At 49.6% G+C, this 22,921-nt stretch overlaps 1 protein-coding gene across 1 annotated transcript; it reads right to left on the reverse strand.

Moving 5' to 3' along the window:
- Positions 1 to 192: 192 nt before the first annotated feature.
- Positions 193 to 22,412, reverse strand: LOC311244215 (uncharacterized protein; the record flags this gene model as incomplete). Its single annotated transcript, XM_084333621.1, is given in 13 exon segments — positions 193 to 259; positions 1,656 to 2,146; positions 20,745 to 21,221; positions 21,224 to 21,246; positions 21,249 to 21,386; positions 21,389 to 21,842; positions 21,844 to 21,986; positions 21,989 to 22,117; positions 22,120 to 22,154; positions 22,156 to 22,312; positions 22,315 to 22,353; positions 22,356 to 22,379; positions 22,382 to 22,412. Coding segments are annotated over 13 exon segments (2,208 nt in total).
- Between the last annotated feature and the right edge of the window lie 509 nt (positions 22,413 to 22,921).

The following is a 22,921-nucleotide window of genomic DNA, read 5'->3' on the forward strand; positions in this document are numbered from 1 at the left end:
AACATCTGTAATGTAATATATATATAGTCAATATATTTATTCATATATATATATATATATATATCTGCACTTCTTCAATAGAGATTACTTTCATAACACTGATTTCGATACCCTGCAGAAACACTGTCAGTAAGTAGCTTTTGTGGGACAATCATTACAAAAACAGTGAACACAGACAAGTGCTTGATTGTCTCAGTGTGGCTCTATGGAGCCCTCTGGAGGTCGGTCCTGGAACTGCTGCCTCGTTTCCGGGGTTGTGCTGAGTGGAGAGGGAAGTGAAAGGAGAGGAGAGGAAATGAGAAGAGAGGAGAGGAGGAGGAGAAGAGGAGAGGAAATGAGGAGGAGAAGAAGAAGAGAGGAAATGAGAGGAGATGAAAAGAGGAAAAGAGTAGAGTAGAAGAGAGGAGAGGAAATTAGAGAAGAAGAGAGGAAATGAGAAGAGAGTAGAGGAGAAGAAGAGAGGAGAAGAAGAAATAATGGGAAAAGATAGAAAAGAAAGGAGGGAAAAAAAGAAGAGGATAGGGAGGGAGAGACTGGGACCTTGCTACAGGCAGCAGTGTGGACACCCGTAAATTGCGTGTTCTTTTTGTTTTTCTTCCATCCCTGCAACCCAGCCTTGAGGTCTCCATTATGTCTTGGTGCTGCGAACAGAGACGAGGAGGGTGTGTTTGTGCTTGTGTGTTCGTACGTATGCGCGTGTGTGTGTGTGTTCGTACGTATGCGCGTGTGTGTGTGTGTGTGTGTGTGTGTGTGTACAGAATGTGTGTGTGTGTGTACAGAATGAATGTGTGTGTACAGAATGAATGTGTGTGTGTGTGTACAGAATGAATGTGTGTGTGTGTGTACAGAATGAATGTGTGTGTGTGTGTACAGAATGAATGCGTGTGTGTGTGTTCGTACGTATGCGCGCGTGTGTGTGTGTGTGTACAGAATGTGTGTGCGTGTGTGTACAGAATGAATGTGGGTGTGTGTGTGTACAGAATGTGTGTGTGTGTGTGTGTGTGTACAGAATGAATGTGTGTGTGTGTGTTGTGTACAGAATGTGTGTGTGTACAGAATGAATGTGTGTGTGTGTATGTGTACAGAATGTGTGTGTGTACAGAATGAATGCATGTGTGTGTGTGTGTGTGTGTGTACAGAATGAATGCATGTGTGTGTGTGTACAGAATGAATGTGTGTGTGTACAGAATGAATGCATGTGTGTGTGTGTGTACATAATGAATGTGTGTGTGTGTACAGAATGAAGGTGTGTGTGTGTGTTGTGTACAGAATGAATGCGTGTGTGTGTGTGTACAGAATGAATGTGTGTGTGTACAGAATGAATGTGTGTGTGTGTGTGTGTGTACAGAATGAATGTGTGTGTGTGTGTGTACAGAATGAATGTGTGTGTGTGTGTGTGTGTACAGAATGAATGTGTGTGTGTGTGTGTACAGAATGAATGTGTGTGTGTGTGTGTGTACATAATGAATGTGTGTGTGTGTACAGAATGAATGCGTGTGTGTGTGTGTACAGAATGAATGTGTGTGTGTACAGAATGAATGCGTGTGTGTGTGTGTGTGTACATAATGAATGTGTGTGTGTGTGTGTGTGTGTGTGTGTGTGTACAGAATGAATGTGTGTGTGTGTGTGTGTGTTTGTCTCTACTGCCACTTCACTTGCTTGGAGCCATGAGGTAAATCCGGGGGAGTGTCGTCAGTTCTGGCCGGGGGGGGGGGGTGTGTCCGGGGGGGTGTGTCGGGGGGAGGGTGTCGGGGGCAGACCAACGCCTCTTGCGCGGACGCGGTCCCTCCGGAGCGGGGGGCGGGTCTGCTGCAGCCGGGGGAGGGGCCAGGACGGGGGGAGGTGGTGGGGGGTGATGAGGAAGAGGAGGAGGCGGGGGCGGAGGTGGCATCTCCTCCCGGTGGGAGCTGCTGGCCTCTCCTCCTCCGGCCCTGGCAGGGAGGTGGGTGCGGTGGGCCCTGGCGCGCGGGTGTGTCCGGTGGGCGGGGGGGGGCGTGTGCGTGGGGGTCAGAGCCAGGCAGACGTCGCCCTCGGCCAGCTGGCGGCAGGGCAGGCCGTAGAGCTGCGTGGTTCTCTGGGGACTGCAGGAAGACCAGCCTCGGTCCCTCACAAAGAACGGATACTCCACCAAGACCGTCAGTAACTCCTACACCAAAACAACAACAACAACAACAACAACAACAACATATGGGAATAAGTTCATCATAATACTGTAATCGCTGTGAATGGTGCATTTATATAGCAGCTTTTATCCAAAGCGCTTTACAATTCATTCCTCACATTCTACCCGTTCACTCACACATTCACACACCGATGGCGGAGGAGACCATGCAAGGTGCCAACCTGCTCATCGGGAGCAGTTAGGGGGTTAAGTGTTTTGCTCAAGGACACATCGACACGCTGCCCGGGAGGGGCGGGAATCGAAACCTGGAACCTCCGGATTACCAGACGACTGCTCTACCTCCTGAGCCACAGCCCCCCCCCCCCCCCCCCCCCACTGTGTTTATACTGCATTACAGTTTTTTACGACTGCTTTGATGCATTTTGCACATCAGAGTTTCAATGTGCAAAACTCTTAACACAGAATGCTATACTGCACATTTTTGGTTCAGAATGAAATATAGCATACAAAATTAAAATACCAGTGTCAAATCAGAGAATAGTAGGCCTATATGCAAAAGCTTATAACAGCACCAAAACATATATTTCAAACAAATAGAAGTGAACAACTGAACCTAATTAGATTATATGTCCTGCAAAAGTGTATCATAGTGTCTGAACAGTGGATATGTTCACCGTTGAAGTAAAATTATTGGTGCACTTTTCAAATACAACGGTCATTATCATATAATGCGGTCAACACAATATATTTGTTACCAAAATAGACTATGCAATGGTCATTTCCTCATAACCCCTGTGATAGACTGCAGTATAGTGCTTGTGTCTTTATGAAAGACAAACAAATATGATTACAGTAGTTGACGTTGAATCATTACAGTAAAGAAAAATACATACAGTAATGCTCTGTATTGTACAGTAAAAAAGGGTTACTTGATGCTTTTTCAATGTTCACTCAATAGTCGTGAGGCTGATTGACTGATATTTTCGAAGACTCCGTTATCAGCTATTACAGTAACACAGAATGCTATACTGCTCATTTTGGGTTCAAAATGTAATACAGCATGCAAAATTATGTAAAATACCAGTGTCAAGGGGCGGCTGATTGGCGCAGTGGGCAAGGCGCTCGCCACTAACGCAGGAGACACTGGGTTCGAGCCCAGCTCTCGGCGTTGCTACCGGCTGGCCGGTCATTCATACTAACACACATTGGCAGTGTTAGAGGGTGGGAAAGCCGGTGGGTGGGGATTGGACGTTGTGGACAGCGACTCCTACAGGTCGGTTTGGTGACGCCGGTGCGACGGAAGCAGGAAGTAGCGGGGGCAGCGTGAGCCTCCCACGCGTTACTCCTCGCCACTGAGAGCTCGATGGTGAAAAGATGCGACAGGCTGCCTCCTCGTGTACCGGAGGGGACACGTGATGCAAGGCTTCTGTCCTCACTACAACCGACCAGTGGGAGGCATAGTCTAGCAACGTTCAAAACAGACAAAAAAAAGAAAGTTGCGCCTCTTTTTCAACTTTATCAAGGTTTCGCAATTTTTATGTCCCTAGTCAGCATGATAGCAGGGGCTAAAGACGTTCTCTTCGAGCTGTTATAGGTTGGAAGCGGGCTTTGCTTATGTCCACTGAATTATAGGTTAACCTAGGCACACTGAAGCGCCTCAGAATACTCGTTCACTCTCAACTTTTTATGGGTCACACTCCTGAGTGGAAGCCATCAGTAGCACTTTTACGTCTATGCTCTAGTCGGATGAGCCCTGAGTCGTGTTGCCAATATCTTTCATTGTTATTTAATAAAAGTTTTTTAATTGAATTTTTTTTAGAGTGTTTTTGAAAGTGGGTAGTGATTCACATTCCTTTACAGCTTTGGGTAGGGCGTTCCACATTGATGTGGCATAATTGCGAAACGTGTTTAGTCCCTTGTTTGAGCCGAATCTGGGTTTAACATGATTTGTGGAGCTCCCTCTGGTGTTGTGATCGTGGTATTCACTGACCTTTGGGAAGTATTTTGACATGTACATGGGTACCTTGGTCGTGTAATGTATCTTGTAGACCAGGCCCATTGCAAGTTGCTGTACTCTGTCGTCTACTCTAAGCCATCCTAGGTTGTCAAAGTGGGCAGGGGTGAGGTGGGTTCTAGGAGTAAGGTCAAGCAGTAGTCTGACCAGTTTGTTTTGAGATGTTTGTAATTTTGTTTTTAGCGCCTTTGAGGTGCTTTGGTACCATGAGGTGCAAGCATAGTCGTAGTACCCTTGAATGAGTGCTCCTGCCAGAGTCTTCAGGGTATTCTTGTTTACCAGTGAGGAGATCCGGTACAAGAATCGAGTTCGTTGGTTGACTTTTTTTATTACATTGGATGCCATTTTGTCACAGGAAAGATTTGCCTCTAGGATGGAACCCAGGTAGGTAATATCTTCTTTCCTTGTGACAATACTGTCACTTAGGGGTTGGCTTCTGATTGGCTGTCACTGGGGTGTGTGTGGAATGTTTGTATTTGGTGGCTATTTAACATTCCTTTCCTCTGCTTGTCATTCGTCAGGTTTTCACTATAGGCGTTCGGAGATAACGCGGCCAGTTCCAGTTCTGGACCACCACTAAGCTCCATTATCTATTCTCTCGTTCCTTTGCCTTTGGCATAGTATCCTAGTATTACTCTTTGTGTTCTTTACTATTAAAGTCGAACCTGTTCAAGAGTATACCTTCTCCGTCTCTGTGATTGCCTACAACAATTGGAACTCACCTACCTCCATCCTGACAATAAACCACAAAACGTAATGTTATTGGCATATATTGGAGCGCAGTTAGTTTGTCTCCCCTATTTTTAGCATGTGGCAACAATCAGATTTGAAATTAGTTTCAAAATGGCGGCACTCTGGCCAGAATAATAAACCTACTGTAGGCTACATACAGTAGATTTCATTATCTGTTCTTATGCACGCCTGGTGATACTAAATCCAAATTGAACTCAGGCATTTGAAAGATAAGATTTGGCACAATCCATAAATGTGCGAATTGGCTATAATAAGGTAATTTATAAGCCTGCTATTCTATATTCTATAATAATATTTAAAATTGCATTTGTCCGGATGGGAGAATTCAGTACTGTATCTACAAAACCTTCTGTTTAATCATCTTCCCTTTATTAATTTCCTTAGATTTTGTTTGTACACGTGATCTCAAGAAGGTGCTGAACGAGATCAGTGGCAGTTTTTCATATAGCTCTATAGCTGGCTCTGTTGGTTGATTGGTCGGCAGGGGTGTAAAAAGCAGGCATGCGTTCTTCATGAGACGGGGTTGCACTGTGCAACCCCAGATAAGTACTCGCTATTTGCATATCAATAGCACCGGTCGTCAGGTGTGTTAAATACGTTCTCAGATACATTCACACCTAACTTGTTGTGAATGACATGTGTTGTGAAGGGCCAGATTAAACCGAATATATATATTTATTTATATATATATATTTAATTGTATTTGTATATTCTCTAATATTCCCTGATATCCCTTGTATATTCCTTGTACAATATGCATTGAATATCCATTCTAGCCTACTGAACATCCCATAATAGTCTCCATTCTACTATTGGTCGAGACCTTGGTGCCGGGCTGCCATACCCCTCAGACCCAGTTCAAACGTACCGCTCGACATGTACGAACAAGTCCTAGTTCCGCGTAGGAATTTGGCTACCGCACCACTAATTGGACTATTTGTTCATAGTGCGTATATATACTGCGCTACTAAAGTAGGACTTCCTTTTCAGTCCAGTTTCTTACCCTCCAATAGAGTCACAGACGTAAAGCCTCCCCGCGATGCCACGTGTGGGAGTAAGGCCAAGTTCGGCCTACCATCGGTATTGAGACATCGTGTATATTAATATTTGAATGGTCATATTTGGCACTATATCGTCGAGTTGGACGTAGTCTATTAAGCTAATAATAGTCTGTTAATATATAGTGCTTCGTGCGGTGAGAATACTACCGTAGTCAGTACCCCATCGTTTCGGGCAGAGAACTGGCTGCTTACCCAGGGTGGTTGACCCTATGTGAAGCTGCACCCGAGGAGCCCCAGAGCCGACGAGCGAGTGGACCTGTATACCGGATTATTCTACCGACGACAGCCCGCCTTCCCAGGCACGGATTATGCTTTGGATACTTTGATTATTCTATGGATAAAGACCCCCGACCCTACCGTGTGTTGGAACCCCCCCCCCTGGAGAGGACGCAAGGTGAGGAGACGCTCTGCAAGACGAGGTCTCTCCACATCTCTCCCCCGTGGACCGGAGAGAGCCGGCCCACAAAGAGTCCACCTGCTTTCATCTGTGGTCCAAGGATCGCCGGCGCATTGAACGGCACTACAGTGGGTTCACCTGGGATACCCTTGGCCGGACGAGGCAGCTGGATTCTACCCTCCCCCCCTCCTACTCCTGTCGGCTTACAAGCGACCGGATTAAACCCCTCTAGTGTATCCAGCCTATAATCATTAAAGTATCATTGCTGTTATTCCTTAACTATTCCAGGTCGTATATTTACCACCTGCGCCTTCAGAGATTGGACATTATCTATTGATATACCGACGAATACTCCTTGCCATAAAAGTGCATACTATTTCAATTCATAAATGTAATTAAGTGATTAAGTGCTTATTCTACACACCATCGATGTGTAGGAAATAAAGACCTGTTTCTAATTCGTACATTTGTGTTGGATCCGTTTCATCTACGTGAGAGTGTTCATGATAATATATTTATGCCGTGTACTGGGTGGCCGAATATTAAGTACAAAGGTAGTGGTAGTAAGTATCATATCTAGTAATACAGTCAGGGAATTGTACCCCTCAGTTACAATTGGTCCTTCGAGCCGGATGGTAATTAGTGTAATATTAATATAGTGTTATTAATATTGAAATGGCCTATGATGAACACTCCACGAAACGATCCTCCTAACCAACGCCCGCAGCGCGAACGACGGCTCCCTCAGTACTTAGAGGCTTACGCTGTCAGTCAACAACCTAGTCTTCTACTAACAGTAAACGCGGTAAAACTAGAAAGTAAAAGTATGTCTAACCCCAACGCCCAGACTACCCCGACCATAGAGGCCCCTACGGGCTCTAATGTAACTGACCAAGTTCACGGTGGGGACCAGTGGGAACCAGACATGACTTCACACCCCGCCAGTACTGAAGAAGTAGTCCCCGATGAGTCCCGGGAGGAATACAACGCTACCGAGAGAGAACTCGGCACGGAAGAAGACGGGGAGAGCACCGTGGAGATAGAGCTCCAAGGCTCCGCAAGGAGTACCCCGAGGGAAGGCTCCCCTATACAACCGCCTTCTCCCAGCGAGGCAGAGAGGACCCTACAGCAGGCATTCCTCGTCAGCCTGAAAGCCTCTACTGAACGCGATAGACTCCAGGGTGAACGCGATCGATTGCAGCTACAGCAACGGAGCGAAGAAGAGCACATACGCCTGGAAATAAGACGCATTCAGATGGAAGAGAATGTGGCCCGAGACTGAGCAGACAGCCAGCGAGCAGCTGCTGGTGCTCTACGGGACGCAGAGCGCGACAGACAGCAAGCGCAACTAATAGAACAGCTGATCAGACGGACAACACCCTCTCCCTCCGCCAGAGGCTCCAGGAACTCGTCTAGACACACCTCCAGGGCGGCATCCCCTAGCCGAGTAAACAACCCTGAACTTGACCAACAGACGAGGTCTATACCCCCCACAGACCACCTCCCCCCACCGGTCCAAGCGAGACCTAGCAACCGGGAAGGAGCAGCATATCCTGTGGAGAGGCTAAACCAGAGACTACAAGCACTGGATGACCTAACTGAAGACGACGAGGAAGAGGAGGAGAACCACGCCCGAAGACAGCACAGTACTCTACCGGACCAGGAGGTCCGGTACAGCCCAGGCTATACTCCCGCGGAGCTGCGCTACAGACCCCCGACTCTATACACGGGTGAGCACGACGCACGACCCGCACCGAGGAACAGCACCTGGACAAGCGGGCCATGGTACACTGCCGGTACCAGCCCATACCAAGGAGCGGGAGGAGACTCGCCTAGGAGGCCTCTCCCCCAACGCTCGCCGATGTATCCACAGTCAGCGTCATACATTGGCACGCCTATGGTACCCGACTTCACCCAAGAGAACCGGGCCCAGTATACAGAACTCCGCATGTGTCTGGAGACCATGTTGGTGGATGTATTGGATGAACGCCACAAATACGCCATCCTACTGCAGCACTTAAAGGTGCCCCGCGCACATAATATAGTGCTCGCCTACGCGACTTCCACCACCCCATACACAGCAGCGCTGGTAGCATTGGACCAGAGGTATGGGCGCATATGGGATTACGTGATCCAGGAGATCCGACACATCGACCGCTTACCCCCAGCAATAGACAATCGAGCACTGGACGACCTGTCCATCAGAGTGCAGTCCCTGGTAGGGATGTTGGGAGCGCAAAGAGAGAAGGGGAAGTATGAACTTTACGCCAACTCAAATGTGGAAAGGATTCTGGAGAAGCTGCCGCCCGCTCGTCAGGAGCGCTTTAGGCGGCAGAGGGACCACAGAGACCCGAATGGCCCCGAACCGAACCTCCTCGATCTAGCAGACTTCCTGGCGAGAGAAGTCAGCAGCCTACGGCTAGATACATTCGGACGGAGCACCCCTGGCTCCAGAGAAGGAACCAGACGACTAAATGATGGAAGAAGATCGGTGACTGTGATGCACCAATCGGAGTCAGTACCGAGCAGCAGGAGCCACAGTACCCCCTCCAGAACGGAGAAGTGGAAGATAGTGTGCCCCTACTGTGAGAAAGAACACTGGCTAGCGCAATGTGACTCCTTCCCCAAGCTGAACGCGGAGGAAGCAGGTCAATGGATAAAGTCCAACAAGCGCTGTTTTTGCTGTGCGCGCTCACACATGGCAGCCGAATGCCGCTTAAAGAAACGGTGCACCAAGTGCGATGGAGCCCATCTGGACATACTTCACGACAGTAACAGACGGCGCCCTTCACCTGCACCATCCAGCCGCAAAGCGAGCATCATGTACATCGATCCCGCCAGCAGCAGTGGAGCCCGAGTACTCCTAAAAGTAGTGCGTGTGACACTAAGCTACCAGAATAAAGTCCTGGACACTTACGCCGTCCTCGATGACGGGTCAGAGAAGACCCTGCTGCTCGCCTCCGCTGCGGCCCAACTAGGGCTGCGGGGAAGCGAAACCCAAATGACAATTCGGACAATAAGACGAGATTTGAAGACGATAAAGGGCGAGAATGTCTCATTCTCTATCGCAGCAAGCGGCCAGCCTGAGCGACGGTACCAGATTGCAGACGCTTTCACCAGCCAAGAAATAGGACTGTCGCGGTACACATACCCCGTCGCCAAGCTGATGGAGAAATATGCACATCTGCGCAAGTTACCGATCCCGCTCATAGACAATGCTATGCCGACCCTGTTGATAGGCTCCGACCATGCAGACCTCATTGTCCCGATAGACCGGGTTCATACCGGACCCCGAGGCTGCCCTGCAGCAGTCGAGACCCGTTTGGGATGGACTCTCCAAGGCCCGCTCGCCAAATCTCTCAACCGAAGTACAGCCACTAGATGTCTCCACTCCCGAGTCACAGAGGGAGAAACCGCACTCCTGCAACACGTAGAGCGGCTATGGAGCTTGGAACAAATGCCCTTTAAGAATGGAAAGAAAGACATTCGCTCTAAAGATGACATTTACGCCATTCACCTCCTCGAGACAGGGACCAAGAGAGTCCCGGTCAACGGCGTGTTGAGATACGCCACGCCACTCCTGCGGCGAGAAGGAATGCCTACTTTCCACGCCAAGACAGACGCCACAGAACGGTACCTGCTGAACACGGAGCGGCGCTTAGCCAAGAACCCCGCCCAAGAGAGTGTATACCGCACTGAGATTGAGAAGCTCATCACAGCGGGACACGTCACAAAGATGGACATTAAAGAGGCTGACCAGACCACTGAATCGTGGTACGTGCCCCACCACAAGGTCCATCACAACGGTAAAGACCGCATAGTATTTAACTGCAGCTACCAGATCGGATCCCAAAATCTGAATAAAGAGTTACTGCCCGGTCCCACACTCGGCCCCTCCCTACTCGGCGTTCTACTCCGCTTCCGCCAGGAAAAGGTGGCCATCAGCGGGGACATTAAAGGAATGTTCCTGCAGGTGAGATTAGTAGAGGCGGACAAGCCCCTGTTACGGTTCCTATGGAGAGAGAAGCCAGGAGATGAGCACCCAGCCATCTACCAATGGGAAGTCCTCCCCTTCGGAACGACGTGCAGCCCCTGCTGTGCGACATTTGCACTACAGAAACATGTAGCAGAGGACCCAGCAGCGGACGAAGAGGTCCGACACAGCGTAAAGAACAGCTTCTACGTAGACAACTGTCTACAAAGCCTTTCAACCCAGGAAGAAGCCGAGGCTCTCCTGATTAAACTCCGCGCCTCATTGATCAAAGGCGGCTTTGATCTCAGGCAGTGGGCCAGCAGCGATCCGCAAGTACTGCGCAGCCTCTCCTCCGAGGACAAGGCAGCCAGCAGCGAGACCTGGATGGCTACAATCCCGGGAGAAGCCCAGGAGATGACCCTGGGATTGGTGTGGCGATTCAAAACAGATTCGCTTCACTACAGACACAAGCCCCTGACTACGGAGCAGGGAAGGCCGGCGGCGGCGCCGACCACCAGACGGAGTGTGTACACAACACTCGCCCGACAATATGACCCGCTAGGATGTATTCTACCGTACACCACCAGGGCAAAAATGATTGTACGAGCATTGTGGGACAAGGACCAGGGCTGGGACGACCCCATTCCCGCACACCTTGCATCCACCTGGAGAGAGTGGGAGATGGAGCTCCACTCACTCCCAGGCGTTAATATGCGCCGAAGCTACTTCCCACCCACGGTGAGGCCAGAGACATGTAAAATGGACTTACACGTCTTCAGTGACGCCTCAGAGGTCGCATACGGATCAGTAGCCTACTTGCGGGCCCAAGACCAGGGGGGAGAGATCTACACAGCATTTGTCCTCGCCCGCTCGAGAATAGCCCCACGCAAGCAACAATCTATCCCACGTCTAGAGCTCTGCGCAGCCCTAGCCGGAGCGCACCTAGCCACGCTCATCCAACGTGAGCTCACCATACCGGTGTCTAGAACAATCCTGTGGTCAGATTCCACGACGGTACTCGCCTGGATCAAATCGGACTCATGCAAGTACAAAGTCTTCGTGGGAGTCAGAGTCACCGAGATTCAAGACTTAACCGAAGAGTTAACCGGAGAAACAGAGTGGCGCTACGTTGATACAAAACAGAACCCAGCTGACGTCATCACCCGGGGGATGCCCCTGGATGACCTCACCCGTCGCAATGTCTACAGTGACGGCCCCGCAATCCTAAGACTCCCGGAAGGACAGTGGCCCATGCCTATCCCGAGGGAAGCAAGTCCAGAGGAGGTGGAAATTAAGAAGTCTGTGTTCTGTGGATTGAGCACCGTAGCCTCCACCGACCCTAACATAAACGACTGCACGTCCATAGAAAGTGCACAACAAAGAACATTCCTGCGGTACCACCCGGAGTGCAAGTCCCCCGCTGATATGTCAGCAGCTAACTACGAGGAAGCAGAATTGCTTCTACTGCAGCGAGCCCAGAGAGACTCGTTCCCCGATGAATTGGCCTGTCTACAGGGAGGAAAGCCCGTCCCATCCGACAGCAGATTAATTCACCTGGCCCCCGAGAGCGACGCTCACACCCTCATCAGAGTGGGTGGTCGCCTACGCAGAGCCCCCAATCTACCGGATGACATTAAATACCCGATCGTATTGAACAGCCGACACAAGGTCACAGAGCTGATTATAAAGAAATACGATGAGGATGTACATCACGCAGGAGCAGAAAGAGTCTTCGCGGAAATCAGACGTCGTTACTGGATCCTACAAGGAAGAGAGGCGGTACGACGCTTCCAACGAACATGTCTAGACTGCCGCAAGTGGCGCGCGCAGCCCAGCATACCAAGGATGGCTGACCTTCCTCCATGTCGCCTCCGAATCGGTGACAAGCCATTCCACTCAACGGGTATGGACTGCTTTGGCCCGCTGCACATAAAGAAAGGAAGAGGAACCGAGAAGCGGTGGGGTATTGTATTCAAATGCATGACCACCAGAGCGATACACATCGAGCTTCTCCCGACCATGAGCACAGACTCATTCCTTATGGCCTTCCGTAGATTCATATCACGGAAAGGAAGACCGTCTACCCTATTGTCCGATCATGGGACAAACTTTAAAGGCGGCGAAAGAGAGCTGAGAGAGAGCTTCCAAGCTATGGGCCCAGAACTTAAGACCCACCTCGCTCCAGCACAGGTTGATTTCCAATTCAACCCCCCAAACGCACCCCACTTCGGTGGCACTTGGGAACGAGAAGTGCGCTCCATAAAGACAGCCCTGTACGCAGTACTTGGGGCCCAGACTGTGGCGGAAGAAGTCCTAATGACAGTCCTCATGGAGATTGAGGGAGTACTTAACTCGAAGCCCCTCGGATATGTCTCCAGTGATGTGGCGGATATCGACCCAGTTACCCCCAACACACTCCTGATGGGGCGGCTAGATCCCACATTACCCCAGACAATGTACCGGCCTGAAGAAGCGAACGGCCGACGAATGTGGAGGTACAGCCAAGTATTAGCCGACAAGTTTTGGAACAGTTTCCTACTGCACTACCTACCGTCTCTACAGACCCGCCAGAAGTGGGTAAAGGAGAGAGACAATTTGACAGAAGGAACAGTCGTCATGATTATTGATCAATCACTGCCCAGAGCTATGTGGCCGGCCGGCCGCGTAAGCAAAGTGATCACCGGTGCCGACGGCAAGGTCCGAGCAGCTGAAGTGCTCGTCCAGGGTCGCACTTACACCCGTCCCGTGGCAAGGCTCATAGAACTGCCTCGACTCCCAGACACAATCGATGATGACCATGACCCTACAACCCTATGACTTTGTGAAGTTGACTGACCCCTACAGCAAACCCTTATGTGTAAATAGACAACGCGATTAATCTGTCTCCGTTTAACTGATTAGGTCTGGGACCTATTCAGGGGGTGGCTGTTGTGAAGGGCCAGATTAAACCGAATATATATATTTATTTATATATATATATTTAATTGTATTTGTATATTCTCTAATATTCCCTGATATCCCTTGTATATTCCTTGTACAATATGCATTGAATATCCATTCTAGCCTACTGAACATCCCATATTAGTCTCCATTCTACTATTGGTCGAGACCTTGGTGCCGGGCTGCCATACCCCTCAGACCCAGTTCAAACGTACCGCTCGACATGTACGAACAAGTCCTAGTTCCGCGTAGGAATTTGGCTACCGCACCACTAATGGGACTATTTGTTCATAGTGCGTATATATACTGCGCTACTAAAGTAGGACTTCCTTTTCAGTCCAGTTTCTTACCCTCCAATAGAGTCACAGACGTAAAGCCTCCCCGCGATGCCACGTGTGGGAGTAAGGCCAAGTTCGGCCTACCATCGGTATTGAGACATCGTGTATATTAATATTTGAATAGTCATATTTGGCACTATATCGTCGAGTTGGACGTAGTCTATTAAGCTAATAATAGTCTGTTAATATATAGTGCTTCGTGCGGTGAGAATACTACCGTAGTCAGTACCCCATCGTTTCGGGCAGAGAACTGGCTGCTTACCCAGGGTGGTTGACCCTATGTGAAGCTGCACCCGAGGAGCCCCAGAGCCGACGAGCGAGTGGACCTGTATACCGGATTATTCTACCGACGACAGCCCGCCTTCCCAGGCACGGATTATGCTTTGGATACTTTGATTATTCTATGGATAAAGACCCCCGACCCTACCGTGTGTTGGAACCCCCCCCCCTGGAGAGGACGCAAGGTGAGGAGACGCTCTGCAAGACGAGGTCTCTCCACATCTCTCCCCCGTGGACCGGAGAGAGCCGGCCCACAAAGAGTCCACCTGCTTTCATCTGTGGTCCAAGGATCGCCGGCGCATTGAACGGCACTACAGTGGGTTCACCTGGGATACCCTTGGCCGGACGAGGCAGCTGGATTCTACCCTCCCCCCCTCCTACTCCTGTCGGCTTACAAGCGACCGGATTAAACCCCTCTAGTGTATCCAGCCTATAATCATTAAAGTAACATTGCTGTTATTCCTTAACTATTCCAGGTCGTATATTTACCACCTGCGCCTTCAGAGATTGGACATTATCTATTGATATACCGACGAATACTCCTTGCCATAAAAGTGCATACTATTTCAATTCATAAATGTAATTAAGTGATTAAGTGCTTATTCTACACACCATCGATGTGTAGGAAATAAAGACCTGTTTCTAATTCGTACATTTGTGTTGGATCCGTTTCATCTACGTGAGAGTGTTCATGATAATATATTTATGCCGTGTACTGGGTGGCCGAATATTAAGTACAAAGGTAGTGGTAGTAAGTATCATATCTAGTAATACAGTCAGGGAATTGTACCCCTCAGTTACAACATGTGTTACATTCCATTCGTAGAGGCAATTAGGCACTGTCTTTAGTCTGTGCTCAAGCGAGGGGACATTAAATGCGCATTCGCGGGAGCGCGCGTGCACGTGGCGCCATTAGGTGCGTGCAACCCCAGATGATTTCAATAACGCAGCACTGGTAAAAAGTACCCAGAAATGATACTTAAGTGAAAGTATGGGTACCGTCTCAAAATCTTACTCAAGTAAAAGTTCGAGTATCTGGCTAAAAACACACGTGAGTAAAAGTAAAAAAGTTTCTACTTTTAAATGTACTAAAAAGTTAAAGTAAAAACTTTTTTTATTCCGGGGCAATGCAATGTTCCGTTTCGTCCTCCTCATCACTCGTACTATATAGTTTGTGGCCATCTTCAGGTTTTTAATCAAAGATCCCCACTTTCTAGTCTTGCACAAGGACCAATCAGCATGGGTATGGGCGGGTTAATTTCCCATTGATGGGGATTTGATTGGCTGTTTTTAAATAAAGCGTGGCCGCAGGATTAATAACGTTAACGTTAGTTCGGCCAGAGAAACAAATATACTAATTGTTGGACCTGCAAGATTTGTACTTTGAAGGTCTGCATTTTAAAAGTAAGGAGTAAAAAGTATGTTTTTTTCCTCTGAAATGTAATTGAGGAAAAGTACAAATCCCCCAAAACAGTACTTAATTATTGTAACAAAGTACAATTACTCAAGTACTTTACTCAAGTTGGTCGGTCGATCCACAGATGTGTCCCCCCCCCCATTAGTGACCAGTTTTCACTCTTCCTGTGTGTGTGTGTGTGTGTGTGTGTGTGTGTGTGTGTGTGTGTGTGTGTGTGTGTGTGTGTGTGTGTGTGTGTGTGTGTGTGTGTGTGTTCGTGTGTGTGTGTGTGAATAATGCATGCAATTAACTATTGCCTTAATTTGGCCAACATTTTAGAAATGTATAATAATGCCTTAATTTTACATCTTAATGAATTAAGAATTAAGGTAAATAAAGAAATAAATTGAAATTAAGTAGAATTGTGCATTGACTAAGTAAGATTAAGAGGGTTTTAAGAGGTGACAACCCTGAACTTTACCCTTAAAAAACAATTACAACCCCTTCATTTTAATTAAACTCCCTAACCCTGACATTACTGGTGCTTGCAATGTTTTAAGTACATTAAAATATATAATGTGTGCATAGATCAAAGAGATCATTTTTAAGTGGCTTTAATCAATTATACGGGATGATATTGTTCCCTAATGAGATGAGGGATTACGAGTTTAAAGGGACATGCTGCCACCACTGAAACACGTCTGTTACTTACCCTTGGGAAGTACTATGATGATGATAAACAGATAGTCGGGCTCGGTTCCAGAACCGAGATCCATAGGCCCGCTGGGTCGCATCAGCTGCTTATGTACCTGGGATACTATTTTTGGCACACCTCCCTTCTCACAGCGATGTCCAGTCAACATTTAGCATCCAGACCTGAGCTGCGCTATTTGAGGGCAAACTCAAAGCTAATGAGTGACTTCAACCCTTTCACTACCAACTACAGAAGGTCAACCCTTTCACTACCACACTACAGAAGGTCAACCCTTTCACTGCCACACTACATACGGTTAACCCTTTCACTGCCACACACACCAAATGGTTAACCCTTTCACTGCCACACGACAAATGGTTAACCCTTTCACTACCACACTACAGACGGTTAACCATTTCACTACCACATTACAGAAGGTTAACCCTTTCACTACCACACTACAGATGGTTAACCCTTTCACTACCACACTACAGAAGGTTAACCCTTTCACTACCACACTACAGAAGGTTAACCCTTTCACTACATGTTGGATTCCCTCTTTATCACTGAACACGCCTCAGGTTGGATTCCCTCTTTACCACTGAACACGCCTCATGTTGGATTCCCTCTTATCACTGAACACGACTCATGTTGGATTCCCTCTTTATCACTGAACACGACTCAGGTTGGATTCCCTCTTTACCACTGAACACGCCTCAGGTTGGATTCCCTCTTTATCACGGAACACATGTCATGTTGGATTCCCTCTTTATCACTGAACACGCCTCAGGTTGGATTCCTTCTTTATCACTGAACACGCCTCAGGTTGGATTCCCTCTTTATCACTGAACACGCCTCATGTTGGATTCCCTCTTATCACTGAACACGCCTCATGTTGGATTCCCTCTTTACCACTGAACACGCCTCATGTTGGATTCCCTCTTATCACTGAACACGACTCAGGTTGGATTCCCTCTTTACCACTGAACACGCCTCAGGTTGGATTCCCTCTTTATCACGGAACACATGTCATGTTGGATTCCCTCTTATCACTGAACACGCCTCAGGTTGGATTCCCTCTTTATCACGGAACACATGTCATGTTGGATTCCCTCTCATCACTGAACACACGTCAGTCCCAATCTTGTTGTGGCAATAAAATGATTTAAAAGACAGACAATACATATCTTCGTCAGACATGACTCTATTTTGTTTTGCAAAACAAATGACACTTAGGATTTCTGTGGCTCCTTCAGTTGGAAATCAGCTCCCGGTTTGCCCTCAAATCATGCAGATCTGGATGATAAACTCCTACATGGACGTCGTCTTGCAGTGAGAGGGAGGCTAAGGAGGCTAATTGAGTTCTACTCGCATTACAAGCGATGTAGTGAAATACAGCACGCAATAAATACCCCCAAAACACAAGAAAGTCAATCAATAAAACAATTAGAAACAACTACAGACTTGGGTGAAATGCATTAAAGATTGAACCTGTCTAAATGATGCTGAAGTATTGAGTTTTAAACTGTCCAAAGGATGCTAACGTATTGAGTTTTAAACTGTCCAAAGGATGATAAAGTATTGAGTTTTAAATGGCCCAAATGATGCTAAAGTATGAGTTTTAAACTGTCCACATGATACTAAAGTATTGAATTTTAAACTGTCCAAAGGATGCTAAAGTATGAGTTTTAAACTGTCCAAATGATGCTAAAGTATGAGTTTTAAACTGTCCACATGATACTAAAGTATTGAGTTTTAAACTGTCCAAATGATGCTAAAGTATGAGTTTTAAACTGTCCACATGATACTAAAGTATTGAGTTTTAAATGGTCCAAATGATGCTAAAGTATTGAGTTTTAAACTGTCCAAAGGATGATAAAGTATTGAGTTTTAAACTGTCCAAAGGATGATAAAGTATTGAGTTTTAAACTTTCCAAATGATGCTAAAGTATTGAGTTTTAAACTGTCCAAATGATGCTAAAGTATTGAGTTTTAAACTGTCCAAAGGATGATAAAGTATTGAGTTTTAAACTGTCCAAAGGATGATAAAGTATTGAGTTTTAAACTGTCCAAAGGATGATAAAGTATTGAGTTTTAAACTGTCCAAATGATGATAAAGTATTGAGTTTTAAACTGTCCAAAGGATGATAAAGTATTGAGTTTTAAAGTACATTGAAAGACGTTCCACATGACAGAAGCTAAATGCAGATTTCCCAAGTTCAGTGTAAACTCTTGGGGTTGAGGTGATAAGGTCCAGAGGTCCAGTCTAATGAGGAAGTGATATTAGGCAGAATACCTCCAACAATGGCTTCATATAGAAATAGATGCCTGTTCAAATCACGTTTCTCCAGAGAGGTGGAATTCCTCTTTAAATGTGTAACTGATATATTCATCTTCCCTGTATGTTATCTGAAGTGTTATTTTGCACTCTGTTCCAATGGAATCATAAGTTATTCTAAACAGAGCAAGCTGGTACCAGGCCCACTTTTTTTTCATGTTGTTATTACATTTTCTTTTGATCACAAATTCATTATGACTTCAAATGCGAAGCCTCCGCACATAAATCAAAGTAACAAGACTTTCTCATAATGATATGTGTACAGTGGCGGCTGGTCCATAGAGGGCGCTATGGACTGGGCGCCAGTGCGCAACGCAGCTAATTGAAAAATGCACAGGGTGACATAAATGCACATAGCAACTAAATTTAGCCAATCACCGTCTTCAAATATGAGGCCTAAGGAGCGATTTATTTAGCTCCCCAAGCAGAGTCGTTGGTGTGTTGGGGGGTGCGCAGGCTGATGAGGATGATGGATGCAGGGACTCAAGACGGGACAGGATTATAGCAGCTGCCCCCAGGAAATAACAAACGCTAATAGTTGTTGTCGTTGTCGGAAATCGATAATAATCACAAGATACATTCAGACAGTGTTGGATCTAACAAAACGGATTTATATGGACACATTTATGGAAAGTTCACGCCCGGGACCACAAAGCTTCTCGAAGGGTTAAGCGCGACACGCAACGGCTCTTCCAATTCGTACGTGATGTTCTACACAGTCAGCAAAAAAAGTGAGTCTCAGCCTCAATACTGTTCTGTAGTTACTGAATCTGATTGAATATGGCACCAGGTCTGGTTATATACTGTAGTTACTGAAACTGATTGAATATGGCACCAGGTCTGGTTATATACTGTAGTTACTGAAACTGATTGAATATGGCACCAGGTCTGGTTATATACTGTAGTTACTGAAACTGATTGAATATGGCACCCCGCCCCACCTAGAATCATTTCCACCAGCCACCACTGTATGTGTGTATGTCTTTTATCAACTCGTTTAGTGCCAAGACCATAATCCACACCTGGAAGCCCCGAATATACTCGTCGAGAAGTCGGCGCAAGGCCACAGTGTCTAACAGGCACGTCGTGTATAGGGTGCGGACAAGAGCCTTGACAAAAAATTACGCAATTTACCTCACACGTACAAACGCGCATCTGCGGACACGGGAAGTATATTCAGGCCTTTTAACCCATACATTTTTCAAAAGAGGATAACATGTGTGCACCATGCCGCATGCTCAAATCCTGAGCAGCAAAGAAAAAAGGATACAGGAATGAGAACGGTCGGAAATCTCTGTGTGTGGCAGTAACAGCAAAGTGGGGCGATGTGTGCATTATTCTAGTTTAACGAGTTCTGTAGAGCAACACCAGGTCAACCTCTGAGGTCGGAGCTCCCGTGAGCCGGACAACACAAGGCTCGAGTCCTGCAGAGCAACACCAGGTTAACCTCTGAGGTCGGAGCTCCCGTGAGCCGGACAACACAAGGCTCGAGTACCGTAGAGCAACACCAGGTTAACCTCTGAGGTCGGAGCTCCCGTGAGCCGGACAACAAAAGGCTCGAGTCCTGTAGAGCAACACCAGGTTAACCTCTGAGGTCGGAGCTCCCGTGAGCAGGACAACAAAAGGCTCGAGTCCTGTAGAGCAACACCAGGTCAACCTCTGAGGTCGGAGCTCCCGTGAGCCGGACAACAAAAGGCTCGAGTCCTGTAGAGCAACACCAGGTTCACCTCTGAGGCCGGAGCTCCCGTGAGCCGGACAACAAAAGGCTCGAGTCCTGTAGAGCAACACCAGGTTCACCTCTGAGGCCGGAGCTCCCGTGAGCCGGGACAACAAAAGGCTCGAGTCCTGTAGAGCAACACCAGGTTAACCTCTGAGGCCGGAGCTCCCGTGAGCCGGACAACAAAAGGCTCGAAAAGGTGTGAAAAACGGCCTCATCTCGGCGGAGAGGATTTTTCATAAATGCCTGAAAATGTCGCGCGATTCAGAAGTAGGTAAAACAATGAGATATTCACAATTTCCAGTGCTTTGAAATGTTCTCTGTTTCCTTATTTGCTCAAATGTAATACGACTTGTAAATGGGTTAATTATTGTTAACTTGTCCGGCTGTATAATTTCTCCTGCTCTCCAAAGAACTACAGTTGAGTCGTAGGGGAGAGGGGCTGAGTACGTTCATCACTTTGCGTTACTGAACCCAGCAGAGGGGTTATTGGTAATAATCACATCTTACCAATTAAGATCATACATGTATTAACCCTTTCACTGCCACCCTACAGAAGGTTAACCCTTTACTAGCACACTACCGACGACGGTTAGTGAAAGGGTTAACCGGCTGTTGTGTGGCAGTGAAAGGGTTAACCTCCTGTGTATTGTCGCAGTGAAAGGGGTTAACGTGCAGTGAGACAGTAAAAAAGTGAGCGGATGAGTCGCAGCGCGGCTGACCTGAGTGTTGCGGTCGGTGAGGAGAACCTGCAGGTGGTTGAACCCTGGCGCGTTGCCGGGGGCGATGAGCAGCACCGTGCAGGTGCCCAGGTGGAACTCCGGGGAGGTGTCGGCGCTCCGCAGGAAGTCCTCCGTCCGCAGCTCCTCCACGCGCTTCAGCCGCCCGCTGGCCAGCTCGATCAGGGAGCCCTTGGCAAAGTGAGGTAGGAGCGTCGGGGGGGGCGGGTGCGCGCCGCCGGCGGCGGGGGGCGGCGAGGCGTGAGCGAGGCGGGAACACTGTCCGGGGGACGGCGACTCCTCTCGCTCTCTCTCCCCCCGGTCGTCCCGCCGTCTCTCCCGCTCGCCGTCTCTCTCGCGCTCTCTGTAGCGCTCTCGGTCCTGGTCGCCATCTTTGTTGTTTCTCTCTCTGTCTCTTTCCTGTTCTCTCTCTCGCTCTCGCTCTCGCTCTCGGTCCTTGTCTCTCTCCCGGTCTCGCGGGGGGTCCTGTCGTGGCTGTTGGGAGGCCCCGGGGGGGCGGGGAGCTCCTCGGCCCCCCGTGTGCCCGGGGCTCCCGGGGCTCCCGCTGCAGGCCGTACAGAGGGCTTCCTGAGGGGCTGTAGAGGGGGGGCGGGTAGGCCTGCTGCGCCGGGGGGGGCCGTGGTGGGGGTACACCGACCCCAGGGAGTAGTAGATCTGGGCTTCGGCCGGGTCCAACAACCCACCCCCTCTCCCCGCCCGGGGGTCCGGGCCGAGGCGCTGGGGGCTGGTGGGGAGGAGGCCGGCGCCGGTCTTGGCCGTCCCACCGCGGGGGTCCCTGTCCTGCAGAGAGGAATGTGTCTCGGGGCCCTCCTGAGTCTGGGAGTCTGGGAAGAACACGGGCCCTGAGTGGAGGCGAGCCGCCAGGTCCTCCTGCTGCCTCCGGCCCCCGTTGGTGTGCGAGCCGTGAGGCCCGAAGTCCAGCCGGGCCCCCCTGCCGTCGCCCCCGTAGTCTCCTGAGGGGGGCGGCCTGGAGGCGGAGGCAGTCCTGCTGCTGGGGCCGTCCAGGCCATTGGGCCTCTTCCCCAGGTACCGGTGGTGTCGCACCTCGGCCAGGGGAGAGGCGGGGGGTAGAGGGGGGTTGGCTGAAGAGGGGAGGCGGGGGGAGAAGAGGGGAGGAGCCATAGTCCCGGCGGCCGGTGTTGAAGTACCACATCTCTCGGGAGTCGGCGGGGAAGGGGGTCTTAAAGGAGGACGAGGAGGAGGCGGAGGGGGGCGGCAGGGCGAGGGGCCGTCCCCCCGGAGCCACCGGGAGTGGTGCGGCAGGGCGGAGGAGGAGAGGGGGTCCTCCCTCCAGGACGGGGACCCCGAGCCCCGCCTCTCCCCCACCTGGCCCGGGAACAGCGGGAGGGGGACGGGGGGGAGTAGGCCAGGTGCCATGGCAGAGTCAGGGGACGCTGGGCGTGGGCAGCGTGGGAGGGGAGGGAGGAGATGGGGGTTGGGGTTGGTCAGAGCCCTGTCGCCGTGGCCCGCCCCCCTGCCTCCCGCCCCCCTGCCCCCCTCCCCTCCTCGCCCCCCCGCTGCGCCGGCCCGGCTCCGTACGGGCGTCGGGGCTTGAACTGGTCCAGGGGGACGTGCTGCTCCGCCGGGCCTGCCGGGGCTCCCTCTTCTTGGGCGGAGGCACTCTTTGCCGCGGTCGGGGCTGGGATTCATGGGTGGGTGGCTCCTGCGGCGGTGGAGGGGGGGGGGCCCCGGTGTGCGGGCGGCGGGCCCTAGGTCACATGGGCCGCGCGGGAGAACGAGGGGCGCGGCGGAGAGAGGGGAGGAGGACCTCCACACGGCATCACTGTCAGGTCGCTGCTGCGGACCCTCTCTCTAGCACTGGCCCACCGCTCACCTGGAGAGAGAGTGAGAGAGAGAGAGAGAGAGAGAGAGAGAGGGAGGAGGGAGAGAGAGAGAGAGAGAGAGAGGGAGAGAGAGAGAGAGAGAGAGAGAGAGGAGAGAGAAGAGAGAGAGGGAGAGAGAGAGGGAGAGAGAGAGAGGGAGGAGGGAGAGAGAGAGAGAGAGAGAGAGAGAGGGAGAGAGAGAGAGAGAGAGAGAGGGAGAGAGAGAGAGAGAGAGGAGAGGGAGAGAGAGAGAGAGAGAGAGAGAGAGAGAGAGAGAGAGAGAGAGAGAGAGGAGGGAGGGAGGAGAGAGAGAGAGAAGAGAGGGAGAGAGAGAGA

The sequence above is a fragment of the Notolepis coatsorum genome (assembly GCF_963971535.1).
Source record: "Notolepis coatsorum genome assembly, chromosome: 17".
Classification (NCBI taxonomy): domain Eukaryota; kingdom Metazoa; phylum Chordata; class Actinopteri; order Aulopiformes; family Paralepididae; genus Notolepis; species Notolepis coatsorum.